Source organism: Bemisia tabaci, chromosome 9 (genome assembly GCF_918797505.1).
Source record: "Bemisia tabaci chromosome 9, PGI_BMITA_v3".
Classification (NCBI taxonomy): domain Eukaryota; kingdom Metazoa; phylum Arthropoda; class Insecta; order Hemiptera; family Aleyrodidae; genus Bemisia; species Bemisia tabaci.
The window spans coordinates 8,532,383-8,554,110 of record NC_092801.1 but is presented as its reverse complement, the minus strand read 5'-3'; the positions used below and the strand labels follow the sequence as shown (position 1 = coordinate 8,554,110).

Below are 21,728 nucleotides of genomic sequence, written 5' to 3'. Positions count from 1 at the left end.
GAGTTTCACTAAAGGCACACTATCATAGGCTTTTCGCAAATCCACGAACACCAAATGCAATTCTTGACCAACCGCCATCTTCTTCTCAATAACCTGGGTGATGCAAAATAGATGGTCGACGGTTGATCTGCCAGCCCTGAAACCCGCTTGCTCTTCTGCCTCATGATGAATCCATTCTTCTTCGATTTTAGCTTCCAAGTAATAATTAACCTCCAGTAACAAACCTCCAGTATAAATTAGCATCTATACAGGAGGTATTTTTCTTAGGCTCTAAAGTAGGTAGGTGATTATTGGTGCTGCAGCTTTGTTCACTCCTCCTGCATTAAACATTTCAAAACTCCTACCTATAAATTATTCTTAACACTTTCAGGGGCATATTCCTCCTTTCCAAGGATCGAGTCCCACGAATGCAAGCAATCGCAGCGCACTTGGTAGAGAAGAAGTATGACTTTGTCTGTTTGCAGGAAGTATGGGTTGAAGATGACTTCCAACTAATAAAAGAGGAAACGCAGAACATCCTACCATATTCACAGTACTTTTACAGGTACTTACATAAAATACAAATAAATATAATACAAATAAATTGCAATTCTTCTATGAGAAAAATTGAATTGACGTTTGGAGAAAACCTACATTTTTACGCTTGCTTGGAAAATGCGATATGCTAAGCAACAGGCAGGGTTGCCGACAGTCTGGAAAGTCAGGGACTTTGCAGAGAATTTGAAATGTCATGGGAAGGCAGGGACTTTGCAGAGAACTGGAAATGTCATGGGAAGTCAGGGAATTCTTAAGAAAAGTCAGGGAATTTTGCAAACACCGTTTGGCAGAAGTTGTCGTAATTGAAAGGAAAAAAATCCAAGAGGAAGTTTCGTCTGTAAGTCAGACAAAATTTTGGAGTCCGAGAAAAGCAAAAAAAGTCAGAGAATTGAAAAATGAAGAAATTTTAAAAACCCTGAAGACCTAACATGGATCTGTTATAATTTTATTGAAATTACTTACGCAACTTAATTCCCATTTTTGTTGCACGAAAAATTGAAATTATTTGGGCAGTTTAATTGCTGTTTTTGTCACACACAATAAATTTGCAATTTTTTGACAATCTTATTGCAAGTTAATCGCAAGGCGTGCTACTTAGGTTCCTTAAAAGCATTGACCCTGGTGATTTCCTCCACATTTGTTATTTTTGCCAGTTCAATTGAATGCTCTGATTTTTGTAACAGTGGGTTTGTGGGCTCTGGAGTCTGTATTTTCTCTCGCTGGCCAATCAAGGAAGTGCTTTTTCATCAGTGGCAACTGAATGGTTACTTCCATAAAGTCATGCATGCAGACTTTTTTGGCGGGAAAGGTATCGCTTTCATTCAATGCGTCATTAAGGGAATCAAAATCAACATTTATTCTGTACATGTAAGTTTTTTCTCTCTTTTTATCAATTCATCACGGCATTTCTGCTTCAGAAAGTTTCAAATTTTTTCATTTACTGACTTAAGCTTCAGAAATCATTTCACCATTTTTCTGTTAATTAGTAGTACCTAATGGACAAAGGAGTCCTCGGTATAAAATGTGACCGGATCTGTGAAAAGGAATTTTATCTTCTGGTAGAAAAGTTTACTTAACTTTTCATAAATGCATTGAGGAAGAAAATCTGAAAATTTTAGGCGCAGATTTGCACATTGAAGCTCAAATATTGAAGGAGATATGAGTCCCAAACTGCCGTGCCGAGGAAGAACGCCGTTTGAACATTTGAGAGTTGCCAAATTTCTCTTGATAAAACATGTATTTTTGACAACATTATTCATTCATATTTTTCCTTTACATTTTCAGAATCTTTAGGTGAAATTGCGAACTACATTATCTAAAAAATTGGAAGAAAAATATTCACGAATCTTCCGGAAATTCGTGATTCATAGAAGGAAATTTAGCAATGCCTGAAGGTTCATACAGCATTTTTTCTTAGCACGGCAGTAAAGTTCTATGACTAAAATTCTTAGGTAGCAGAAAAATTTGGTGTAAGTTTTTGTAAAAAAGAAAGGAAAATTTTCCTCTGAAAGATAAGGTCCCTTTCTACAGAGCCGGTCACACAAGTTGGTTCTTCGTTTGCAATCGATTGCTCTGAGGAAAAGATAATTTGGACAGTTCTTGCAATATTACGATCATTTCCCCTCAGTGGATGTCACCAACTTTTCATCCCTCAAATTTTGAATTAAAGGTTTTTTTTTTTGTTGCAAGTAAGTTTCTTAATTGACTTTTCAACATTGTAATAACATTTTGTAACATTTTCCTCCTATTCCAGCTCCACGCAGAGTACAGTACACACAGTGATGAATATTTATGCCATCGAATCATTCAAGCATTCGACCTGTCACAGTTCATTCGAATCACGTCTCAAAATGCTGATTTGGCGATCCTGGCCGGTGATTTGAACTCCCAGCCATCTCAGCTCAGTTACCAATTGATACTTACCAACAGTAATATGTGTGATGCTTCTGAACAGGTAAAATATTACTCTCATGAATGTATTTTGATGCTTCTTAAAGTTGAGTCGGATCAAGTTGAATTTGTTATTTTTATCTTCATCAGGATGCATAATTTATATCCAGCCATTGTTCTTAAATAATTTTAAGCTGATTCAAGAAATATTGCAGGATTCTCCAGAAAGTTATGTACATATCTTGGATGAAACCAGGAGAGTGCACCTCTGGATTTTTGAGTTGCGAAATTCTAATTTTACTTATTATTTCTTCCTCAATATAAGGTTCTCTAGTAAGTTCAAACTACATACCGCCAAATTTTTTAAGTTTGAAGGTTTTCCTTTCACTACTTTGGTGAAAAGTTATTCCGCATAAAATCAATAAGAGAAAAAAGAAATTTAATCTAATCTCACAGAGTTATGTTCACGGGTTTCATCTTGAACACAAATTTTATTCTAAAAATAAAATAAGAAAAATCTCAAAATGTTGCAATTTGAATTTTTATGATTTTGCCTTGTGTCCTATTCCAATGAAAAATTAGAGAAATGAAGTAGAAAGAAATCAAAATGAATTTGCTAAAAAGAGGAAAAGGAAAACCGCCAAATTTCTAATTAGGAGCATAGTCCACTTTTCTTAAATCCAATTATCCTCTTTTCACAGGCTAATGAATCGGAGCTAGGAACTTTCAACCATACAAGGAATAGCTACAGGAATCTGAAGTATCAAGTAGACCAAAAGATTGACCACATACTGTATAAAATCTGTTCGCCTCACAAGGTAAATGAATATTTGAGGCAATATTAATTTTCTCATTTATTAAACAATTTACGGGTTGAATCCAATATAAACAAACAAGGAAATCAAATGCAGGTTTCAACCGTGCAGTACAATAAGGCAACAAAAATAACAATCAGTACGTACCTAAAACCTGCCCCCTAGCTAAAAGTTTACAACAAACCAAATCAGGATAGCCTCGTAGATCTAGTGGAAGATCATTCCAGTTCTGAACCAATCTGCAACCAGGATATTAATAAAACCCAACCCTATTTTTCTGACAAAAAGTCTTTAGAAGGAAATTTTTAGTGAAATCGTAATAGAAGTGGCACTAGATAAGTTTGCAGTTAATAGTACACAGTTAAAGTATTCCTAACTGTCACAAGCAGCCGACAGTTTTAGCAATACCCCCTCAAAGGGAGGTATTGGTTTTCAGTATCTGCGCACAACGGCATTGATGTCACGGTCATGGCATTCAGTCAATCCTGAATCGACAATGGACGGCAGCTAAGTAGTCGGTAGCAAACAGAAAGTAAGCATCTGCCTACTTATTTGTTGCAAGTTCCAACCTCCAAAATACAAAATTTAAAATTTCTTGCCAATTAGGGATTCAATGTTTATTATCTGTGGATAAGTTGTGAAGGTACTCTGTTTTAATAATATGATACTGTGTTATTTTATTTCATAATTCAGTAAAACTTGGAAATCGCGACTTTTAATAGACCGCTCAATTTTTACGTTATTTCAAGGTTGTCCTCATAAAAATCTTACCGAAAACAGGTTTGATGACTTCTGAGTAAATTTCCATTAATATTGCTATGTCATGCAATCTATCAAGCATGTGTGCAGCTGTTTTAACCAATGCTTCATCTAATGTATTTTTTGAAAGACTGTGGTCAGTCAATTGACAGGAAGAATGGGTCTGTTGGGATAGTCACAGAATCTTCTTTTGATAGCATAAACCTATAGATTGGTAAAAATGAATTCCAAATGCCTAATTTCTATGTTAAATATTAACGAAGATATCGTTCATCAAAAAATATGGCTTACAACACCGTCAGCTATAGCAGTGTTTACTGTGGTTTTATCCGTCGTGGTTCCATCCATGTTACGTCGAGTAACCTATGTGTATCAAGGCAAAATGTATGAAAATATGTGTATCATTGATAGATGAAACCAAGAAGGAAGAAACCATAGTTCGCAAGATGTTGGTGGATGATGTCATGCGCAAAGTTTTATGATACGGGATATCTCCGTCAGTATTAGACCTTAGAGACTTGGCATTTTAAATTTTAACAGGTCTCATCATTTTTGCGAAGCAGTAAGCTTAAACTGTCAAAATTTGAGATTTTAAGCATGGTTGTAACGGTAAGGGAATACCAGGAAAGTTCAGGGAATTTCAATAAGTGAGGGAAAACAGAGAAAATGATGAAAGTGTCAGCGAACAATTGTTAAGTCACCTTTATTTGCTTTCTAGAATGGAATTGACGTTTCATTCAACAAATTTGCCCCAAAAACTTTTTCAAATTATGTCTCTAACAATGTGCCATATTTTCAATCGTTAGAGAATTTCCCTAAAACATTTTAAGAAAATTGGAGAAATATCAGGGAATTAAGATTAGAGTTGAAATCAAATATCATAGAAAAATGTTCAAACTCGAATGTTCCGCATTTACGAGTATTCGTCGAACCCTCAAAATAATTGTTAGAAGGAGAAGAAAAAAATTTTTCTAGGTTAGTCATTTTTTTTGTGGTTTTATCATTAAGTACATAGACCTTAATATTTTTTTTTTGGCAGGTTCAGTTCCTTTCGTATGCACAGCCTCTCTCTGATTTAGTCAGCAACGAGAGTTTTAGTCATTCTGATCATGAAGCAATTACCGCCACCTTCCGACTTTCTCAGCCATCTGGAGACTTTTCTGGTAAGCCTTGAATAACAGTTGGTGTGAATGTTAGATTCAGATTATATTTTGAGAAAATTACCTACTGTTGATGGCTGAAGATATGCCGACTATAGATTGATTCAGTGGCTACCTGATACTTTCAATAACTGATGTATCGATCTGCGATGATTGCAATTAGGGTAACTTGATAAAGAGAGTATGTGCATGACACCCCTTCACTCTTAATGGAGGTCCTAGGACCCAAAAAATGTAACGCTTTGATTTCGTTTTTTATGGTGGGAGGAGAGTTGTTGCCAATGTTTGATGGTTATCACCAGCCACTCTCATGGCCATTCTTACCATATCCATGACATGCTTCTGTCATTCGCTGTGAAATCATTGCAAATTTTTCATTTTCAGTTTCTTACATGCCAATGGGCCTATTGCAAACTTTTGCCAGAGCAAAAATAAGAGTTGTTTCCTATAGATAATGCCTCAAAAATCATGATGAGCGCATCGGCAAACTCTGAAATGCACTCATAACTTCACAATCTGCGTAAGAAATTTGCGGTTTTTTGAGCTTCCCGCTTCAAAAACGATACTACGGCACAGGTGAACCTTTTGTTAGAGGAGTCGTTCCATTGTCGGCAATATTCATCATGGCCGACGCCAATTCGCCAAAACACGTGTGATGGGACGAGATAACACCTGAACAGGATTAGACTAGATAACAATCGGCGTGTTTACGTTCATATTTTCCTCGCCCGCCTTGATTGACCTTGAACTCTCCTTGAATTACGCGCGGAACTACGGAAGCGTCGGCCATGATTAATATTGCTGACGATGGAACGACTCCACTAACAAAATGTTTACCTGTGCCGTAGTATCGTTTTGAAGCGGGAAGCTCAAAAAACCGCAAATTTCTGACGCAGATTGTGAAGTTATGAGTGCATTTTAGACCTTGCCGATGCGCTCATTGTGATTTTTGAGACATTATCCATAAGAAACAACTCTTAGCCTTGCTCTAGCAAAAGTTTGCAACAGGCCCATTGTCAAAGTGAAAAGCGAGGGAATTTTGAATCTTCAATCAAGATGAACCGGGAAAAGTTGGGGAATATCTTTCCATGGCGTCTGTGAACACCCCGGTTGCACTGGGTAAATTCTCACCCTGTTGAAGTCCAATGTGTTTTCTTCTCCACTGATCATGTACACATATTTTTCAGATTCATTTGTTGAGGAAGAGAACAAGCTCCAGCACGAATATTTGGAGGAAGCGATAATGATCTGCGAATCAGCCCTCAGGAAACTGAACAAAGACAAAGCATGGTATTACGGTGCTGTTACTGTGATCTTCATTGCTCTGCTTCTAGTCTACCAGACGGAACTTCCGTTCACGTATATCAAATTTTTCAATAGTTTACTCTTTATTTCGGCTGTATTCATTATATTTTTCGGCTTCATGGCCTTATTTTGGACCACGATGGAATCCAATGGAATCAAAAGTGGTTATCATTGTATGAAAATTGCTGCTAGTAGAACAGAGAAGAAGCACCTAAGTTGAGTTGAAGGACAGGACAGCGTAATGGCTCACTGCACTGCAAAAGATTAGAAATGCATGAGTTGAAGGCGCGTAAAAAAGTCCCTAGGCACAGGTCATCCAAGGGAGACCAAGGGATTTGCAGCTTAAGGGTGGAGCAGCTTGCAGAAACAGCAGTACTAAAAAAAATGAGGTGCAATTATTGTAATAATAGTTACGATTCTTTGGGAGGGACACAGAGCAAAGCTTTAAATATGCTCAGAATTTTCTTCTACGATGTTCACAACTACACTTGACTGGAAATGTCGGAAATTTTGAAAATTGGATGTTTGTGAAAGAACCGTTCATGACCAGAGAGTTAGGTTGTCAAAAGTCATTGTGGCTTCTTTTTCCTCAGACGGTCATAATCTCCACTCAGATTTAAGGCAGTTCTTGAGTGAATCTACTTTTTCAATGATTTCATAAGTTTTGATACAATGAAGTTAGTGCCAGAAACTTCCTTTTGTCTAGATCAAATGCTAATTACAGCTAAGTGACAGATAGAAGAGGTTTCTACTCGAAATGGATAGAAAGCCCCTTGCTTTCCCCATCCTTCAGATAAATTCCCACTTTGATTTGAGGAAAATTTGTATGAAAATTTATGGTTCACGAAACAAGGGCAATTTTCAGAACTTCTTGTTACCCTATACTTACATATGGAATTTGTGCGTGCCTTGAAACAATGGTACATATATGTTTATCCTTTTCCCATTTTCAAACTCATTCTAAAAATATAAGGAAGGCCTCCTTTTTTTAGACATGCCTCACATAATTCCTAGAATATTAAAACATTCCCATTATTTAACAGGATCTTTGCTAGCATTGCCCAATGAAAGTCAAAAGTTACTATTGATCTTCTGTACGTAATAGTGCATCCTAATTGAGTCATATTTCGTTGCTGGTCTACCAAGAGCCTCTGCACACCAACCACTTTGAATTAAAAGCTGACTGTGTGGTGGTTGAAATAAATGATAAATAGGTACTTGAAATTAGTAAAGAATGGATACTTACCCATTATTACTTCTTGAAAATACGGAGTTATGACTAACGATTTATTTTTGGCGTGCCCCTCTTTTTTACCCTTTCATGGAGTAAAAACATTTCACGCTTTCCCCAGCAGCCCCCTTGCTGTCTTGCTAATTATGTTATGTGGTACTTTCCCTTTTAATACTCTCACCTGTAACAAAAGAAAAGAAAAATTCAAAATTTGTTGTTTTATATTGTTGTGCTCTCTATGATATAATAGCCGTGTAGACCGGTGTCTTGCTGGCAGCAAAATTTGATGCTTTTGTGAGAATGGTTGTGCAGAATTTGTCAAACGGCAACCAACTCTCAAAATCCCTTCTTTGTCCAGAAAAGGGTGCAGTAACCTAACACTGCTTGGAGAGAACCGTTCCAGACTTTCGACAGGTGCTCAATTTCATGAGAAAATGTTTCTTCTTGAATACAGCGCACTCAAAGGTGTCTTGACTTTTCAATCTCTACCATAGACGGCAGTTTTAAGGAGCTTCCAATAATTTTCCTCTTGATGCTGCCTCTTTTGGGGCATTTGATTTGATTTTTGCAACGGCCAATGAACCGTAATGTATATGCAAAAATTTGTAGTATTTTGTTGAAACTAGAATTTAAGAGGTCTGTTGTTTCATCAGGCGTTTTTATCAGTGCTGAGCAAAGAACAATTTCTTCATTTTCTTCCGAATTCGGTGTCAAAATTTGGACTGATCAGGTTATTTTGATTTGCCAGTAGAAGTGAAATTTGATCCTTCCAACCAAGTTTTTGAAAATTTTAAGCTTTTAGCATCTGCTCCTCTTGAAATTAGATCTGCTGGATTTTCCTTCGTTGGCACATATTGCCAAACAGCTTTCAACTCTTTTGTTGCTGATCCAATGAATAACTGTCATTGAATCCGTCCAAAGTACAATTTTGTGCGACTTTATTTGAACTGCTTCCTTTACTTTGTACGCGAGATCAGTGTAGGGTTCTGGGAGTTTTACACTCCAGAGATAGAGGAATAATATCAAGTCAAAATATTGGTGATGAAGAAATTATAATGTTTGAATCATGAAATTTTTAGAATTTAAGAATTGGTATAAAAAGGTCTTAGTAAGTAAGAAATGAAAAATTAGCAAAATAAGTCAAATATACTGTTCATAACAAATGGTTAAGTTTCAAGTTAAATAATCTTCAAGAAGTTCAAAATTATTGAGTAGAAAGTAAATAAAAAGCACGTATTTAAGGTGAATCACACATTTCATTAGAAGTAAGTTAAAAGTTACGTAAGTAATTGTTGGGTTTGCTAAAATCAGGATATTTCAACACAGGAGCCGAACATAAGAATGTTTTTAACCTTTCGAAGCTTTCATTTGTCTCCTCACTCCATCGAAAGGGTTTATCTTTCTTAATCAATTCAAACAAGGGCTTAGCTACTATACTAAACTCAGGGATAAATTTCCGATAGTAGGAGGTGGCTCCTATGAACCGGCGTACACCTGTTACATCCTTGGGAGGTGGCATTTTGGCTATCGCCATTACTTTGTTTTCATCTACTTGGATGCCTTCCTTGCTAAGTTTATGACCTAAAAAAATGACGCTTCTTTTCAGTAGTTCAATTTTGTCAGGTTGTACCACACAACTTGCTTCCTTCAGTTTCAAATTAAGTTGAAATCGGAAATGGGAATAAAGGAAGAAGCGTCAGAATAACAATCAGAAAGTGTATTAACAAAATACACCTAAAATATCTAAAAAAAAATTTTTCAAAACGGCAAAAGGACTTTCCTCAGGGAGTCTGCGGCAGAGTTGGATGTCGACAGTGGGTTGATAGCGGCATCCCCAACGGTGATCCGGCCTTGAACATCCTGCCGTGCAGGGGTCGTGCATGAGAAAAAGACAATCAAATTATGATAAGTTGGAGTGGAAAACGTTGTTTGAACTTTACGGGTCGCTAAAAACGATTACCGAAGTAGAAAGAAATTTATTAGAAGCAAAACAAGGGAAGGATGAGTCCGTTGACGCTTACGCAGCGCGCATCCGTCGTTTATCAATAACGTATTTTTTGTTTGCTCTAGCCAAATTTTTTGCATTAAAAATCTCGCCTTTACTATTATTGAGCTTACTAATCCAAGGGGATCAAAAAATTTTGAGATGTCAGATAATATTGTTCGTTTTAAAAATGTACCACTTTTGTGCATTCAGGTGATGATTTGGAGATTCATCGGTGAGAGGGACCTCATGTGGCAGGAAAAATTTCTTTTTTTTTTTTTTTTTTTTTTTTTAAACATATTTATTTTGTAAACTTCCAAAGGAATTATATACAATATCTTTACAATAAGAGAAAATTAGTATACAAGAAACAACAGAGAAGTTTCTTACTACTTGAAAGAAAGATGTATAAGACTTTAAGAGTCTTTAGAATATTAATAAGTGATAGAGAACAGGCATTTCAATTCAAGGGTGAATGTGAGCCGAGAGGAATTGAGTTAAAAGTGAACATAGATTTGAAATTTGATTGACTAATTGATTAATTTGAGTCTGCGATTTAGATGAAAGATTGATAATGTCTGATGTTGGAGCGTTCACGGCTTCTCCTCTGGAAGCTGCTGCGGCGGCGTATGTCTTGCCTTTGTTTGGACTAGCAATGAGTTGACTTTGAAAAACTTGTTGATGATTGACAAAAGTTGGTTTTTTGTCTGCGAGACGTTTCTTCCTGATTGCCTGATAAATAGAGCATCCTTTGTAATTTGCAGTATGACCGGTGGTACCGCAGAGAGCACAGGTAGGGGGGGCCTCCTTAGGTTTATCACAAAGTTCAGATTTATGAGGTTGACCACATTTTACACAAATTGGTTTTCGGGCGCAGAAGTTGCGAGAGTGACCATATTTTTGGCAATTTAGGCATTGAATTACATGTCTTTTAGGTCGCGGTGATTCAAAAGAGATTTTAAAATGTTGATTTTCACAGAAGAATGATTTAATGTTTAAAACAAAACTGTTAGAGGGCGCTTTTTTTAGATCAATTTCACGTAATGGAATGGGCTCTTTGGTTTTCCAGTGTCTAAGTAGGTGAATACGAACTGGTTCATGACCGTGTTTCTTGAGAAATTCTGCTATGAGAGGGCCAGGGGTTGAAATAGGAAGACCGCGTAATACGACACGATATGGACGATCCTGAGATTTTTGATATGAGTGGAATTCTATAGTTTTTTCACGTAAAAGAGGGATCACTTGGTCATATTGATTCATGGAAGAGAGTGAAAGTTTAATTTGGGTTTTATTTAAAATTTGGATCACAAAATCATTGGCAGAGATATTCACTGATTGTAATAAAGCGATCAGGGCTGTGTGGTCCGCGCACGATGTACTAATTTGTATAAAAATAGGTGGTGGTTTATCTTCGATTGGAACTTTGTCAATGACTTTAGGTAAAATATCGAATTTATTTTGCGTGAACACCGGATTGTTTTGCGGCACTGTCACATTTTTTGTTGAAGATGAGGACGGTTCTATGTCGACTGAAGTCATGGGTATCTGGTTATTACTAAATTTCTTTTGAAGTTCGTAAATTTGGCATACAGTATTCCATTCACTGTCGGTGTGGTGAGGAAGACGAACAGGTCTCTGGAAATGGCCGGGGGAGTGGAGGGGCTTCCTACCTCCGCCCGGCATAGCACACATAAACGTAGGAAAAACACTGGAGATTAAAGAGTTAGATAAGGGAGCCGCTTGATCGAAACGACCGAGCTGGACCGCTTATCAGAGCGCACTGTGGAAAAATTTCTGGAATAAACTTTGATTTCCTCTTACTACTTGGAGGACTATAAGAGTGCTGAGTCCTTTGAGAAACTGTTCGAACGATTCGTCCAGTTTCTAGACTAGCATGAAGCGGAGAATACCTGCAAATCGAAAAATTGACACAATGATAAAAATAGGCGCATGAGATTCAAAATAAAGTAACTTCTGTAAAACGCATAAAAAAACACAACCAAAACCTCTGCAATTAAATCATAAAATCCAAGGGGATCGAACAATTTTGAGTTGTCAGATAATATTGTTTGTCTTAAAAATGTACCACTTTCGTGCATTCAGGCGATGATTTGGAGATTCATCGGTGAAGGAGAAGTTAATGAAACGGTATAACTGTTTCCTTATGTTGAAAATTTGGTTGGTCATTTTATCGGGCTTGATTGATAAGGGTTTTGTACTCACTTTTTCTTCCCGATGGAGATTGATGTTTTACTTTCAAGCGATGCGCATTTCGAGCTTTACGCTCATCTTCAGGCTACAAATAGAAAACTTGTACCGCGGCGCGGATACGCGTCAAACAACGAAAAACTAAAATACGAGCGCACAACCGCACATTTGACCACTATTGCTAAAATTTTTAAAACGTATATAAATTGGTATAAAAACGGCCGAATTACCAGTAAAAATAGTAATTAATAGTACAATAATCTCTTGATATATCTCGTGTTTCTCGTGATGAGTGATGTGGAGAGTCTTAACTTCTTGGAAAGATAGAGAACTTACTGCGGTAGGGTAAGCAAGATTGATAAGTGATGCGTGTAAGTTGCAGCCCATGAAAACTCCCGCTTGAATAAAATACAAGTCCCGAAAAATAAACTTTAAAAGATTTATTTACGGAACAGGGATCACATATACAATCAAAACATACGATGTAAACAAAGCACAGAAGGCTTGCTCGAACTCTCGATGAATATGACTGAAGAATGAATGACGCTGCGGTCAAAGCTGAAAGTGTATTTATGGGGCTTCATTATCAATAGAGGAATAATGACGTAAGATAAAGTGACGCATATAATTCTTGCGAGGCCCAATTTTTTGCCGGCACGTTGCAGAGCTTGAGTTGAAGTTCGAGACGATCAAAATAGTCCGTGATTGACTCAGGAGAATTAAGCTCGAACGGAGTGAAGGAGGATTTGGTAGACGGCGTGGCTTTTTGCTGTAGGTTAACTTGAGCAAGTTGGGAAACCAAAGAAGTGAGTGCAGAAAGTTGCTGTTGTAGCGATTGGAGATCGCCGCCATGGCCGTTATCAGCAGTGTGCTCGTCCGGCATCGCGAGGAAAATAATAATAATAATAATATATAGCTTTATTTGTCGTTTTGTGCACATGGCTTTTACAAATGCGTCAAACTTTCAAAACAAAAAACAAGAATAAATATATAAATAACGACAATGATTTCGACAAAAAGCAAACGAAACTCGTGGAGAATTAACACGGGGACAAAGCCCATGCTCCTGACTACTACACTCGCGGTTTCCTCGTTATATTATGGTATGTTAGTTATGTAATGTTACTCACTCCTTTATTTTTTGGCGGAAATTCTTCAAGGGTGTTGCCTGATTTGACTCCACTGGCAGTTCCTCAATCTAAAAAATGCGTAACATAATTAGGAATGAGGAAGCACTCCTTTATTTTTTGGCGGAAATTCTTCAAGGGTGTTGCCTGATTCCTCCACTGGCAGTTCCTCAATCTAAAAAATGCGGAACATAATTAGGAATGAGGAAGCACTCCTTTATTTTTTGGCGGAAATTCTTCAAGGGTGTTGCCTTGATTGACTCCACTGGCAGTTCCTCAATCTAAAAAATGCGGAACTTAATTAGGAATAAGGAAGTAGAAAGGAATATATTAGTACAGCTGTTGAGTACTGAAAGAACTTGAGCTTTTCGGCAACACATACCACCGCAAAAAAATTTTTTTTAAACGGCCACCTCATATTTAAAGTATTTCCGATTCTACATATTCTGAATAAAAAAGGGAAAAGCTTTGAAACAGTTAAAACTGACTTTTCTCATAATCTCCTTTTATACTTCAAAGGTTGCGTCGATTCGTCAGTGTGTTTGTTATTATTTAATTTATCTCAGCGCATTTTTATTTAAATGGTTCTAGGCCATATAGTTTTTAAAATTTGTTTGTGAAACCACGTACCTCGAGCCAAACTGTTTAACACGATCACTGAGTTTACTGCAAGTTTCACCTTTCACATATTGCTCGAAGGAAGACTTGGGAATACCATTTTTTTTTGCTATGGTTCGAAGCCCTCTTTTGCCAGCTTCAATGTATGCAGCAACTGCCAAGTTGATAGCATCTTGCTCAGTCTGGCCTCTTTCGCTCTTCTTTTTGTGATATTGAGGCATGTTCACAGATCTGGAATGCAAAATAATAATGTAAAATACAGGCAAGTTCTTTTAAACGTGTCCATGATGACAATTACACGAGAAGAAAGCAGAGGAAACGTCACCGAGAAGCGTTGGAACACTTTTGTTTACTGTCCTAACCCTCCTCGAAAAAAGTGTCCCAACCCTCCTCACTAGACTTTCGTGTCAACAAATGAACATAATCTAAATTCTTATCTTTGCAGTGCCATGGCACTTGGTGGAAAACAAACCAATGGAATACTCAGTGCATTAGTGCAATCGCGGATTTCATAGCTACAAACAATTTTCAGTAGCTGTAAATTTACTATAGTTTGAAAAAACACAGTAAATGAAGGCCAAAACAAACAAACTTACCTTATATCGGACCGGCTTGATGAAACATGACCAAAACACATAGACAGTGGGGGCCGATGGGTAGAACATAAATTCACCAGTCTCAAGTCATCACTACCAACCTAAAAAAAAAATCTCAAGTGTCCCAACCCTCCTCCATCTCCCCTACACCGTACAAAGGTTTAAAATTAGTGGTAAAAGGTAAAAAATTAGTATAACAAGAAACTTACAAAAACTTTACGTTACAAACTAAGGGAACCAAACAAGGAGCCGAAAGCTGAGTTGACACTCTGCAACTGAGCCAAAACTGGCGTCAACTATGACGGTGTTGTTACTGTAACTTCTGCAGTTCACGGAAGTTGCAGCATTATTGATGAGTGTCAAAAGTTTTACCCAATTTTCAATTTTCCAAATACATTTACAAATAAAAACTTACCCAATTTTTCCATAGTTTCATTGTGTTTTCGTCTGCAGTGAATCCGTAATTGTTCTTGTTCTGCACTTCTAGCTTCTTTTCTTGCCAGCTCCCAGTCAAGGCCGTACATATGACCTGGTCTTCCTTTTTCTCTTTGCTGAATCAAGAATTGCTTGTCTTCCTCAATTTTCATGTCCTCTAGTGCAGATGCAAGAGCAATGTCGAACAAGTTGTCCAAGTTTTCAGTAAATGCACTCCCATTAGTGATATTACTAGGCAAATTTCGATTTTTACTTTTTTCGAGTTTTTGCCAATTTTGATACAGCTTCACCAACTTTTTTGCGCTGTGATGGTCTTCTTTTATTGGAATCTGTGCTTTATGCCAAAAGGAAGAGGCTTCCTTTATAACTAAATTTGAACACTCATCAACCGATTTGATTTTCACTGGCCGCAAATAAAAAAATAACACACGGAGAACATTGCCACTTTTCCGTTATAGTCATAATGTGTGGAAAAAGGGAACTTTCGTAGAAACTCGTAGCATCTGAAATACTCATGCGCTACCCCTTTAAATACAAAATCAGAGGTCTCCTATAATGCATATTTACTAGACTTTGATGTTGGGGTCCCAGCAACTGAACATGTACCTCATAATGGGGAAAATATGGCACAAATTGTGGCAAAGAGTCAGCAATTACAAGAAAATCCTCCTATTGTTGACATAATTGCACCGCTTGTCCGACACCCAAGAAATCGAGCTTTGTCTGAAAGGTTTATTACCTCTTAATCCGACATCCCAGTTTAACCAGGGAAAAATTTTATTTATGGCTAGGTTTCCTCCCCTGTGCTTAGAAATACTCAATCGTTGAAATTTTTCAGTTCATTTTTTTTAAAATTTGCCCATGATTTTAATTGCCACAAAATTCAAAACTAGGATGAGAGAGGGGAGGGTATGAAACACAAGCTAGCTAGGGATTTCATTGCTTTCTACGCTGTCCTGTGTCTTCTTTTTGCCTGTTTTTGTGCATTCACTGTCTTAAAGCACTCCATCAGAGGGAGAGGAGGTGGGTATTGGTGGACCCCAATACTTCCCCTCTTGAAGATATTTGCTTTTGATTTGTTTATGTCATAGAGGTGATGAGTTTTCAAAAGAGACTTCTCATAAAAATTTATTCAAATCCATGCCTTTGTATTGTATCTTTCTTTTTCGTTTAGTGCCTCATGTATGATATTTGTATCAGAATTTTGATTATTTTTTTTCGTTACCACTTGAATTGGTCTCCATACAATCTTGAAGCACATAAGTACTTCTCTCTTCATAACATAATTCTAGTATTATATAGAGCTTCAAGTTTTGTCCAAGTCAACTTCTACACTTGTTTACATGGAAAATTCCTTTCAAATAAAATATAAGCACATAAGCTTTAGTTAGTACAACGGTTTAAAGTCTTTGTAACAGTATGAACAGTATTCAACATTTGTTTGTTATTAGATTTAGTTTGGTCTAAAGATATCCTTCCCACCTTCATTATTAATGATGAATATCAAAAAGTTTATCCAACTTTTGCAGATAGAATATCTGGCCCTCTAAAGATACTAGTTCTTGTCACTGATTCTAGTTTAAAGAATAACTTTTTCTATTTATTAGCATAATTTTTGTTGGTAGTGCTGTTATCCAAATGCGTTAAAAACTACGTAACAAAGGAGACTTTTTTTTGGTTTTTACATGTATTGGTGCTTTCTCTTTTTTTCGCCCAGCTCTCAGACTTTTAAGGGGTGAAGACAATTGTTATTCTGAGAAATTTTAGGTCATTAAAGAGAAAACCAAAGCTGCAATTTAAACGGCAAGCTGTCTGAGAAACTCCTCAGAAGGCCTAAGAGGTTGTCTCTGATTAGCCAACAGCTCCTGCCAATTTATGTAACCTGTCAATCTGGATACGATTACTCCGTTGTGGAAATAGCATTGGTTGTTTTTCCTCTCAAAATTGGGTTCATTTTAATTTGCAAAGGAAGAAAGAAAGTAGTAGTAGTAGTAAGATAAGCTTATTTTAAAGCGGTGCGTTAGCATCTAAGGCCATTTACACCTCTGTGTGTTTACATGGAAATCAAGGTTACATCAGTGAGAATACAAAAGGGTTGAGGGGGAAGAAAGAAAGAAAGTAGTAGTAGTAAAATAATTTTATTTTAAAGCGGTGCTTTAGCATCTAAAGCCATTTACACCTCTAAAGAAGGCAGTAATAGAAAGAAAGAAAGAAAGAAAAGAAAAGAAAGAAAGAAAAAAGTAATTAAGTAGTAAAGAATTCATTGTTTTTCTCATCTCAAATAAACAATTATTTATGGAAATCCTCAAATTTTAAAACATTGGAGGGTAGGGATGAGGGTGACTGGCTATCTGTCTCAACATTTTATGGCAAACGAAGTCTTGTGTTATTATTTAAGGACTAAAAATGTTGGCATCAGATGATCAGGGAAATTTGGGGGAGCTTACCAGCCAATCAGAGGTGGCATCCTTCCTGTCACTTAGAGTCAAGTTTGCCGTGCAGCCTGTCGAACACATTACAGTTTTTGTTTTCTCTTTGAGGCTCTTTTGAAATTTAGTCAGAGTTACTTTGTCAGTTTGACTTAAAACAAATTATTTGTGATATAAATATATGCACTAATAAATCCTTCACCAATAGTTTTTTATCAAAATATTGTTGTATTGTAAAAAAATTATCATTTGATTAAATATTCCAAACGTTGATGGCGATATTGTTTTTTTCCCCCATGATTATTGCCCTTCACTGAATTAGCATTCAAAGGACTGAGGGAGGTCAGCTTCTGTGTTGAATATATAAACTCTGAAATTTTAAGATAGCTGAAGGTCTAATTCAAAATTACTATCTCATGGATGGTACTGAACCCTACGCACACTAGTTCATAAAATATGTAACTGTAAATTTTGGAAGTTTCAATGGACACAAGACCCTATCCTTCAACTTGTACAAACAAAATGGCGCAATGCTCTTTTGGACCCCCTTCCCCTTCAAGCGTTTCGTATTTTATGAACTGCTCCTAGATTACTCAAAAGTGAATTTTTTTGTGAGAATTTGGGTCAGTTACATTGTGAGTCACAAAGGATTGTTTTAATTAATGAATCTCACAGACAATCAAAAATCAATTTTTATCATTGACTGTTTATTATTCGAACGACCTATAGTATTTTATTTTTAATGAACAGCCGTGAATTGCGCAATACATTGTGTTCTCTAAAATGCAATGTTTCCGTCAATATTGAAAAAATCCCACCTGTATCTAAAGGATTCGATAAAAAATACATAGATCACATTTATCTTCAACATATCTTAGCTTTTAATATGTTGAAAGATTTCTAGAAAGGAGCATTTCCTAGAGAGACAATAAATTTAGAACAAATACTACGTTCTCACTCCAATTTTGAATCGTGATTTCGTGGAATAATTAATTCATGAAAACTTTATTTATGCTTAAAAATCTTTGTTTTGTGTACAACAAACCGAATAGCAGGGCATGAATCAAAGCCTCTTTGTTCGTGATTCCTCTTGATTCAAAATTAAAAATTTCGGTGGAAACAGGGCATGCAGTGAAAATATCTCAAATCAATGGCAAAGAAGACAAGTGCTCAAGTGATCATAATTTTCAATTTAGGACCCTTCACACCTTTAAGCACTCAGGCATTTTAAAAACTGTCAAGTAGGAGCGGTCATGTCAAAAGCAAGGTGCCTTATTTTATATCTTTTAAAAACGCCGTATGAACATTCGAAAGTTGCCAAATTTCCCTAGAAAAAAACATGTATCATAGGGGATAAAGTTATGAAATGTTTTCCTTAAAATTCTCAGATATTCTAGATTAAATCGCAAAAAAAAAAAAAAAAAAAAAAAAAAAAAAAAAAAAAAAAAAATCTGAATGTTTAAAGGAAAAATATTTTCTATTTTCCCACTAAATTCGCTTTTTATCGAAATAAATGTCTGTAGGCTCATACGGCATTCTTTCTTAGGACGGCAGTATTGGCAGTCACCTTCGACTGTCTGTCTAGGACGTCAGCACTCCTATTTAAATGTGCGAGCTCCCTCTAACATTCTACTCACCATGAAAACAAACATCTAAGTTGTAAGAAGGACCAATTAATGGGCTTGAAGGACAAGGTGCATAAGTGCACTTTTTGGTATTTTGAGAAATACGTGTTCGAAGTTTCGAAATTACATGGAGCCTTATGGCAAAAAGAAAGTTCGAAGTGACTTTTTAATGCCTAATAATTAGAACGTGGGAACGAATTTTTCTCAGAATAATTGTACATTAAAACTAGTTTTAAGTACTTGATAGTATTAATGTTTCAATTTCTTCAAACACTGCACTCACTTGCCTACCTACATGCCGTGTCCTCCAAGCCCCTCAATTATGTTAGGAGAAAGGAGATTAAGGATAGGTTGTTTTTCCAGTGCATTTCTCTGCCACATTTTTTAATTTGCAATTTTGCAATTTTTTTAAATGTAGGTATGAAAAAAATCGGATTCAGAAAAAAAAATTATCAATGAGAAAAGGGGACAAAATTTCTCTTTCCTGAGAGTAGAGTAATTTCTAATTTTGTCGTTTTTCGGTGACACAAGAGACAGCGTCTTTAATTAGTCGAGTTAAGAGAGGAGCTAAACACGCAATTTGGCCTGGAGCTTAGCGCAGAGAGGAATGATGACGAGGACTTGAGATGAAAAGGACAAGCCTTCGGCACGGCGGTCGGCATGTAACACATATTAGCGCCTACAAGACTGCGTGAATACTTCAGCTATTGCGTCAAACACAGTGCGCGCGGTCAGGAGCGGTTGGCGTGAAACGCATAGCGCCTACAAGACTGCAGGAATACTTCACGCATTGCGCCAAACACAGTGAGATCAGCGCGGCGCAGCGGCGGAAGTTAAAATTATTATACAACATTTATGTTTGTTCTTTCATAATTTTTTGGTTCATTTCTTATAAATGGAGAAGCAAAGTTCCGTGAAATTTTGCTAGTAGTGTTGACAGGGCTTTCGCAAAAAATGTCATGATCGATGTCAACATCTTGAGAGCTTCCAGCTCTAATGTTGGCATGTTTCTTTCCGAGGAAATGAAAGAGGAGGAGAAATTTTGAAACACCGCAATGGGTATAGGTAAGTGGTTTTTTACTTTCATCATCGATATTTTACTGTATACACACGGGATAAGGTTGTAAATGGACCGAGAGCGGCAGAGAGGAACTAAGTATTTACATTGCAACCCGTACATATCGACGATAAAACTCTGAAACCGCGTATCTCGGTTGCGACGTTGCAGAACTTCCTGCCATACATAGTTTTTTAAATGAAAAACGACTCAACGTCACTACTCGAAAACTTCCATAGTTTTTCCCTCTCCACGCGAGGAAAATTCTGAGAAAACGACAAGGAGTCATGTTGATTTGAGGGCGCTTGGAGTACAAGGCGCATAAGTGCAGGTTTTAACAAAGTTCCTTTAGATATTCATGGTCACTCAACTAAAACTAGTTTGAAAGTTTATTCAACGAAAAATTCACAACTAAAGTCCAACTTTAAATCTTTAAAAACCCTAGTAGCAGAACAAATTTTTGTTTTTCCAAAACAAGTATAAAAAAACATGTCTGTTATCTACATGGTAATTTTGTACAAAAAACGTGCAACGCTTATATACAAAAAATCAAAGTTCAGACGTGACCATGATATATGAAAAATGATAAAAGCTAGGTAAGAAATTTTTTTTTATAGACAATTTTTTTATATAACGATAAATGCATACGAAAGTGTTAAAAACATTTTTATGTAACTATTATATAAAAAAAGGTCATAATTTTCGTGAGCTTTTCGCGAATTAGAAGATTTTTTAGTATGTTTGCGAAAAGCTCACGAAAATTATTACTTTTTTATATGTTCTCTTTTAACACTTTCGTGTCCATTATCGTACATTATCTTTATCTTTTCCTTCTATGGTTCTGCTTCTAGGGAAGTGAGTTTAAACTTCCTCTCTGCCTAAGGCACCACGTAATTTTAAAACTTTAAGTACTTGTTTCATGAAATCCGAAAAACTGCGCTTATGCGCCTTGTCCTCCAAGCCCTTCATTTGTGCTCCTTAAAAAAACAAAACAAGCGCGAAGTTTTCAAAACACTGCAAATGAGAGACGCAGTATGGAAGTTTTACCGTCGATTTACTGCAAGGAAACTTAAGGTTGATTAAATTAGCATCTATTTATTTATATACCAAAAATATCAAAACTTAAAGAAGAGAATTACTTATTCGGTAAATTACCTTTAATTTGCTTGCTTTTGTTTATTTTGACGAATGACGATGAAATAGATTTTGCACTATCTTAGCAGCAATGCAATGTAAGTAAGTACTTCCTTTCAGCTAAACTCACTAGGTATCAATCTAAAATATTGTCTTAGATGAGCGCAACACAGGAAAAAGAGCGCAATTTTGAAATTGCCGCCCTCACTGGTGTTCACTGGCCGAAGAACCAGCGGAATGAGCCGGAAAAAGACGAAGACGGAAATGTGCTCTCGCTTGCCGGAGGGATTTTTGAGTTCGATATCTTAAATTTGCAAGGCAAATAAACCATGGTGGTTGCATTTCGCACCCTCTTAACGTCATACGTCATCAGGTACATTCTGAATGCATCGCGAAAGCATGTACCCGTTGTGCGTCACAGCCTCTAAAATGGCGGCTCAACTTGAAATGCGGCCACCTTTGTTTATCAGTTTTCGCCGTGTTGAACTTGTGAGGTTTATGCATGTGTGTGTGTGCGGTATCTTAGGTCAGTGAAATAGCCTGAATTTATGATTCCGGGCTCAGATCTTTAATGAGAGACGAAACTCCGAGATTATTAAGTTTTTAGAAACCCTTCCGGATCATCCATTACTCTAATATTTCAAATATTGAGTTCCGTGATACATCATGCCGTCAAACAACCCGCTCCCTGCCAAGGAGAACTCCTTGTTCAAAAGGATTTTGGTGAGTTATCTAAACTCGTAAATGATTGTGGGCCTCCAAATCAAAAGATGCGTCGCATTTTTTTAAATTGCTCAAGGTTCGCTTCGAATAGAATG

The 21,728-nt window shown here is 36.7% G+C and overlaps 2 protein-coding genes across 5 annotated transcripts in view; both read left to right on the top strand.

Annotated features, from left to right (window-relative positions):
• nSMase (neutral sphingomyelinase) overlaps positions 1–17,365 on the top strand; it is a 28,146-nt gene extending 10,781 nt beyond the window's left edge. For all 4 annotated transcript variants that reach the window (XM_019043384.2, XM_019043382.2, XM_019043383.2 and 1 more), the window contains 6 exons: positions 371–544; positions 1,221–1,404; positions 2,291–2,491; positions 3,129–3,245; positions 5,041–5,164; positions 6,349–17,365. In XM_019043384.2, coding sequence (XP_018898929.2) covers positions 371–544; positions 1,221–1,404; positions 2,291–2,491; positions 3,129–3,245; positions 5,041–5,164; positions 6,349–6,686 — 1,138 coding nt within the window. In that variant the 3' untranslated portion in view covers positions 6,687–17,365. The remainder of the gene's footprint in view (positions 1–370; positions 545–1,220; positions 1,405–2,290; positions 2,492–3,128; positions 3,246–5,040; positions 5,165–6,348) is intronic.
• Positions 17,366–21,375: 4,010 nt separating this feature from the next.
• The window catches only part of Naa15-16 (N-alpha-acetyltransferase 15/16), a 255,104-nt gene continuing 254,751 nt past the window's right edge, over positions 21,376–21,728 (top strand). Inside the window, exon 1 of the mRNA XM_072304471.1 lies at positions 21,376–21,633. Within this exon, the coding sequence (XP_072160572.1) occupies positions 21,577–21,633 (57 nt within the window). The 5' untranslated portion in view covers positions 21,376–21,576. The remainder of the gene's footprint in view (positions 21,634–21,728) is intronic.